The sequence below is a fragment of the Vicugna pacos genome, chromosome 7 (assembly GCF_048564905.1).
Source record: "Vicugna pacos chromosome 7, VicPac4, whole genome shotgun sequence".
Taxonomy (NCBI): Eukaryota; Metazoa; Chordata; class Mammalia; order Artiodactyla; family Camelidae; genus Vicugna; species Vicugna pacos.
In genome coordinates this window covers 62,287,590-62,294,859 of record NC_132993.1, presented here as the reverse complement: position 1 = coordinate 62,294,859, position 7,270 = coordinate 62,287,590, and the positions used below count along the sequence as shown (strand labels likewise).

General features: G+C 36.6%; 1 protein-coding gene across 7 annotated transcripts in view; it reads right to left on the bottom strand.

The window, feature by feature from the left end:
- Nucleotides 1-2,188: 2,188 nt before the first annotated feature.
- The window catches only part of HEPACAM2 (HEPACAM family member 2), a 46,916-nt gene continuing 41,834 nt past the window's right edge, over nucleotides 2,189-7,270 (bottom strand). For 4 of the 7 annotated variants that reach the window (XM_072964984.1, XM_072964987.1, XM_072964986.1 and 1 more), the window contains exons 9-10: nucleotides 5,955-6,064; nucleotides 2,189-2,965 (exon numbers count right to left, since the gene is read on the bottom strand). In XM_072964984.1, the coding sequence (XP_072821085.1) occupies nucleotides 2,950-2,965; nucleotides 5,955-6,064 (126 nt within the window). In that variant the 3' untranslated portion in view covers nucleotides 2,189-2,949. Of the gene's footprint in view, nucleotides 2,966-4,411; nucleotides 4,459-5,954; nucleotides 6,065-7,270 lie in introns of those variants that run through there. The other 3 variants (XM_031679645.2, XM_031679646.2, XM_072964985.1) reach the window with 3 other exon arrangements.

Genomic DNA, 7,270 nt, shown 5'->3' with positions numbered 1-7,270 from the left:
GTTAATTGGATTCTAGATCCTTTCACATTTCTCCCTTCAGCAATTCCTTGCTGCTTTGAGTGGAACCATGCGCTAAGAGTCTGTGTGTTTTTGTGTGTTAGAGAGAGATACAGAAATGAAAGGAATTACCAGTGATTAAAAAGTGAGTTTGAAAATGTAAGTGTATTTCCTTTGGTTTGTGGTAAGAAACTCTGGAGGGAGGCACAGAAGTAGCCAAATCAAAAACCAAACTAAAAACTAGTAAGAACAGCTATGTTAGTGCAGACTTTTTATAGAATGTTGATTTGTGAATAATGTGAATGTATTATTATCTCTTCCAGAAATAGGTAATAACATACTATTACCTATTTAAGACTGTCAATGGTTTGAAGTGTCCCAGACTTGGGGCTAGGAAAGGGAACACAGAGATGGAGCATAGCTCATTATAATTAGTATTTGCTAAGAGATACAGGGCCTCTTGAGGGAGAGGATTCAGCTTGGGAAAGGAGGGAGAGGGAGAGGCTGATGGACCCTGAGTGAGTGGGTGACCGGAAAGTTGATCTGCTCTCTCCTAACCCTGCAGTGGGATTGCAGTGTTTCTTTGTCTCTGACAACTACAAATCACATTCAGTTTAGAGGCCCCTCCTTAGATATCCACCTGTATATGCTGCATGATCTCAGTGCATAAAGCAATACTCCCAGATGAAAGAGAATTCATCATACAGGTTATTAACCTCATTTCTGCTTTAGCTTTGCCTTTGTAAACTCTCATTGTTTCTTCATCTTGTTTTATAACCTTTATTTTGGGGGGTTTATTTTATCTTGACATATTATGCATTTACATGAGCTACCATAAATCCTTTCTGGAACTGGAAGGAGTAGAAATAAACGTATGCATAACTAGCCTGGGAAAATGCTAACAGGTTATTTCTGAGAGGTGAGATTACAAGTGATTTTGTATTATTTTTTCAGATTTATTGAGATATAATTGACATATAACAGTTTGTAAGTTTAAGGTGTGGTAATTTGGTGCATATGTATATTGTGAAATAATTACCATAATAAAGTTAGTGACACCTCCATCACCGCACATAATTACAATTTTTTTGTCATGAGAAGATTTCAGATCTACTCTCTACAGGTAATTTTAATTGTCTTATGGTTAGTCTTCTGCACTTTCAAGTATGTGTGTGTGTGTGTGTGTGTGTGTGTGTGTATACACATATACATAAATATATAAAAATATATTCCAAGTATATATATAAATACATATTTATATATTTAACAATGGGCAAAAAGATATGTAAGAGTGGTAGAGAAAGAAGACCGGGAAAGAAGAAAGGGTAGGTTGTAGGATTTCTATAAAATATGTGATTTTATAAAAACATGGGAGGTACAGTATAAATATAGTGGTTCACTTGAAATACTTTCAAAAAGGAATGTTGTTATTTTGATTTCTTTCTTCTGCATAAAATAATAGACCATGAGATATGGTTTAAAGTAAAAAAAATATAGTCATATTTGTTCTTTTTTAATAGTTGCAAGGTAGGCCATTGAATGGACCTAATGTCATTTTAAAATCTCTCATTGTTGTATATTTGGGCTGTTTCTACCTTCATTTGGCCAGAATAAAATCCCAAAGAGTAGTACTGCCAGGTCAGAGTGTCTGTAGCCAATGTCAATAAACAAATATTTGTCTTTCGTCTTCAAGATCTAGAAGACAGATGAGCATTCTGTCCCCACTTCCTGGGCTTCACTGCACCCTGAACAGTTGCCTTGTGCCATTTTGTGTACCTGCTTCTCTCTAGGCCTCAGACCGCCTTCCCCTCACAGAGTTTCTGCAACCTGAACCTTGGATCTCGTAGTTTTATCTGGTACCTTTACCTCACAAGCTTACCTAATGATAATTGTTATCTGAATCAGTTACTCCATTCGGGGGTTATAAAGTGGTGGTTTTTAGCTCTACACTTAGTTTCTAACTGATGTTTTAAAAAAATATAGCAAAATACAAGGAGGGAGACCTTTCCCAGAATCTACAAATCAATAAAGTAAAAGTTTCAAGCCTGAAAATTAAATAGCCATGTCAAAGCAAAGTCTTATTTTAGTAGTTCTCTTTGATGCACACTGTGAAATAAGGATTACAAAATCTAATTCTATAATCTGACTTTTATGTAAAATTTACTCTACAAGACAAAGAATCAAGGCCATATAAAAGTAAAAACAGAATAATTTATTTGAACCCATCTTTCCTTGAACAAAAATAAAAATGAGACTTTAATAAGTCATTTCCTTCAGTGTTTTACAAGCCTTTTCAACAATGCCATCGGTGATTGACAATCTAAGAGAAGGCACAGTCTTGCTTTTGTGACAATTATCTTTATTATTCTGTCGTACAAATAGCAAGAAGGAAGTTTGGGAATAAATTTAAAAAATAAATACAGCAATCTTAACAGTAATAGGAATTTCGTAAAACAAAGGCTGATGAAACTTTTACAAATATAAGGTTTCCACTTTTACAGGTTAGAGGGGATAGAATCAGTGTTGATGAAAGGGAAAATATAGATTAGAATCAATTGAGTTTTGTAGAGAATTTGATAAAAAAAAAAGTAATTGGAAAGTCTCGTCTGTCCTTTTCTTCCTCCCCATCAGCATGCTGAAGACTGTCCATTGAGAACTCTCTCCACCATGCTCCTCCATAGCACAATGCATCGTGTGTAGGAGGGAAAACCTGCAGTCTGATTTTTATAAATGACTCTTCTGCATTAAAAGGCGTGATGAGTAAAAGGTATTGGGCTTGATTTCTTCAGTGACTCTGGATGAGTATATATTTCCACTGCTTTTCTTCAAAATGTGCTTTCATTACTTAACTCCGATGCATTACTTTGCCCATGAATGCTCACCTGGTGAAGAGATACGTAAAATGCTCTCTATAGATGTCCAGTTCTACGGGTTGAAGAAACTTATATTCTTTTATTCCTTTCCATAGCTGCAAACAATATGAGTGTTTTGAACTAGTTCAAGAAAATCACATTTACAAACCAGTAAGTATAAAAGAATAAGCAATCACTAAATTCTGTAGAAAAATTCCTTTTGAAACTAAAAGATCTACTTACTTGAATATCGTGTGAACAAGTCGGGTTCAAAGCAAACCGCGCCAGAGCATTTAATGAGGTCAACAGACAGGATTCAAAGAAATGCAGTTCAATAAACAAATAGCTGGTCTGAGTACTAGAATATGAACCCAGGCCAACTTACCAATTTGTTAAACACCACTCCAGTTAGGTAATAGACACATGCAGTAATGAAAAGAACAGTCTAAGAGCCAAATAAAAAATACTTTGGCTGTCTTTCCTACCTCAGAACCAACTGTCAAATAGAGGTACAAGACAGCAGTAAGTTACAGTTCCTTACCCAGAGCTGCATATTTACTTTGGGGGTTGAGGGTGGGAGAGAGCCACTAACCACCTGTAATACTGCATTATTCATGAAATTGATCTTTAAATTTAATTGAACTTAGAGGAGAAAAAAAACCCATAGGCAATCAGTAAAGAAAAATGGTTTCTGCATGTTTAGGGAATGTTTGCTCTATTGAATATTTTTTCTACTAAGGACCACCGATCTTTAGTTAAAATAAGCAAACAGGAGTCTACTAAACTATGAAATCCTTAAGAGACTGAGTCTTAGTTGGTCTCTATCCCTCGCATGTAGTTACTGGCCTGGAAATGTTTGTGGATTGATTGTAAATTAAATAAGTACAAAACAGTTTCTGATGAAATAAAAAGAAAATAGTCTACTTGTTTGTTTGTAAAAATGTAGAATAGGTATTATATATTCATATTCAAGGAAAACAACACTTTTTAAAGTTATGAGTTGGAGGAGAGAAAGAGGAGGAAAATTTAAAAGAGATATTAGAGAGAAGGGAGACGGTCTTACAGAGAAAGAGACGGAAAGAGAAGGCAGATTTAGAGAGGGAAGAAATCTCAGGATGGAGGTAAAGTCATTGGAAGACTAAGACATGCAAAGGGCAACTTCCTCAGAAGGTGGGGAAGATGGAGGTGACAAGAGAGGGGCCACAGAGATGAGAGGGGAGACACTGGGGCCGGGAGTGTGAGTTGGTGTTCTGGGGTGGACACCCCTGGGAGAAGCAGGTCCTCAATAGCTGGTGTCCTTTCTGTGCTTAAAAAGAGATTTTCTGCTTTATTTCCAACTTACAAAATTTATTTCTGAGATCAAGTTTTATATTCCCAAGAAATTCAAAAGATATTGCTCATGTCTGAAAGCAGTGTAGTTTCAGAGGATGATTTTTTTTTTAATTTAGGGAATCATTTTTTTTCCACATGCAAAATCCACCAAATCACTTTCTTTTGTCCTCTGAAACAGTAGCTGTCATATTCCACAGTTTAATATCAACATTTATTTTATTATTGGGAGCCTTAAAAGATAAATCTCAAGTTTTCATCTGGTTTGTCCTCAGTCTAACTGAAAAAAAAAAAAAGATACGTAGAATAAAGGACAGATAGAAAAAACAAATGAATTTAAATAGGGTAAACATTTTTAACTGGATACAATCTTAAAATCAGGAAGCAGACATACTCTGAAAATTCTTTCTATTTCTTCTTTTTAACAGTAAAAATATCCCTTCATATTCTATCCCAGAAAGTAATGAGTGTTAGGTATCATTTTAGAGAGTTTTTTAAACTCTCATGCAATACTATTCCACTATTGTGTTCTACTAGATTAATAATATAATGCTGTAAAGCAATTTTCTTTTCTTTTCAAATCAAACCAAAAGCTCCCAGCTCTGTCAGGGTCTGCTCCTAAATTACCTGCCTCCTTTTCTCCAGACTCCCTGCGACAAAAGGAATGCACTGAAGGGGTCCCCTGAGGTGCTCTGGCCACTTACTCAGCCCGCAAATGACTGCATCATCCCCCCCCCCCCCCCCCGGAATGAGTCTCCTCCCATAAGATGATTTCTCATGCATTCATCCACTGCTAGCTGTTATTTTTGGTATTTACCCAGAGGTGTGCAGAATTACTTTGCTAGAACTGTTTCTTTTGCCAAAGGGGAAGTTCCTGTGTGTGGTTATTGATGTTCTTTTCAAAGTCAATAAATGACAAATACAGAAATGATGGAAGATGATTTGTGGCAGTTACACCTGCAGGCAGCTACAGCCAACAAAAAAGGGAAGTTCATTTCATTATTTCAAAAGGCTGTAGGCTTAGTTTTTCCACGGCTGGGGAGGGAAGACGACTCCTTGGTGTCAGCCCTGAAGTTAACTGGATAAGTAGTTTCCTGGCTTTGGCCTCAGCTTAGGTTTTACTTCTCTGGCTGTGAGGCCAGACCTCACCATGGTTCTACTGACCTGGGAGTAGATTGCTTTGAATCTATTTATGAGCAGTGGGCATTTAATGGTGACAGTGTTGTGCACATTTTGCAGGTTTGTTTTTTTCCTGGTCCTATTTATAGTGACAGATCATTGGCTCTAAAACCACTGTAGCCACTGGAAAATCATCATCAGCCACTGAAAACATTATCTTGATGATAATGATTGAGAGTCAGCCTGAAGATTCCTAGATGTGGATTCATTGGGGGAAATGCTGAATTCTAGAGCTCTGCATCTAGTCCACTGGCCAGATGTGGACTGCCACATGTGCATGGCCCCAGAAGATACTTCTGTGTTAGCCTGTTTTATTTCATAAAATTATTTTCAGGTGGGTGGGGAAGTGTGTTCAAATGTACAGAAGCTATAATTTGTTGTTTTAATATTTTTTCTTCTGAGTCTTTCAATAAACTCTGGGGATAATGGGGGCTGAAGCCTGAGCCCTTTCAAAGTAGCATCATCAAATGCAAGTTCATACATATGAAAATGAATATATGTATGTATATGCATGACTAGGACATTATGTTATACACTAGGGATTGACACATTGTAATTGACTGTACTTCTATTAAAAAAATGCAAGTTCATACTTACTCTGGATGGTCTAGCTGTTGGGCAGGGATGTGCTGAATAACTTCATAAATTGTACTGTGCAAATCTTGCCCTGGTACACCGTCAGAGGCTGAAACAGACCTAGCTGGCATCTAGAAAATGGGGCACATTAAAAAAAATTGGCAGACTAGTAATAGTATTTCCATTATGCTGCACAGTTGAAAACACTGGAAGTTGTGAAGATTAGAGAATTAGAATTGTTGAACTTCCCTTCAATGTCCATCTCCTCCTTGCTACAGTTCCCTGCACTTACCCTCTATGGTAGTCTGTGCAATGGCATAGCTATGAGGTCAGCACAAGATAAACTATCACTTTTTTCCCCTCCATTTAAGAAAAAAGCTGGCAGTATTGTAAAGGAAATATAACACAAATTAAAAAATAGCAAAAAAAAGAAGATATCAGGACAGTAGGGTCAGAGATCATATATATTAGCTTTTATATTACATCTCAGTTAACTTTTTGACACTATTTGCCAATCATATGTTCAAGGAAGGTTTGGAAGAAAGAATAAACAAAAGTCCTTATCATGCTGCACATTAGTAAAGACAGTACTAAGAAACACAAACACACAGAGGAAGATGTTTTGGTTTGAATGCAGTAACGGGCTCTAAAAACTAAAGGCTTTGATGAATGTGGAAAGTATAGTAGTGTATTTATCTGGTTAAGACCAACATGTATTTCATTGAAATTTGTATTTGTGTTTTATTAACTCCTATTCCTTATATTTGATACTGTTCTTCTTGTAAAGACAGCTTTCCAATTACTTACCTGAAGTCTGGTTCCCCTCTTCATCCCAAACTCACCCTATTTTCATCATACTTCTGACCACTTTCAGTCCTTCATATTTATACAGATCCACTTAGAAGACATTTTGCCCCTGATAAATCATCTGAAGAGCTGTTTATCTCACTCCAATTTTACCTGCTAGGTTACAATGGAACATCTTAGCTTTAGGTTTTGCTGGAAACTGCCTTGTTTCCATTCCACTTGTTAAAGTGCTTATGGCAGTCCTAGGCTATGTGACTCATCCTATCATTTTCGTGTCAAGGAGATTTTGGTTTAGACTTTGTGTTTAAGGTCAACTCTTGATTTTCTTTGGTACAGAGGTATTCAGGGGCTATGATAAAAGCAATCTATGGATAATGACTGACTTACACATCTAACCTACTATTCGAGCTGTTAGCAAGTAATAAATGTGTTCATTTCATGCCATTGCTTTCTGTCCAACTCCCAAAAAGAAGTGCTAAATGGACAATGAAATGTACAGCAAATAGAGAGAGGAGGCGTAGTCATCTGTA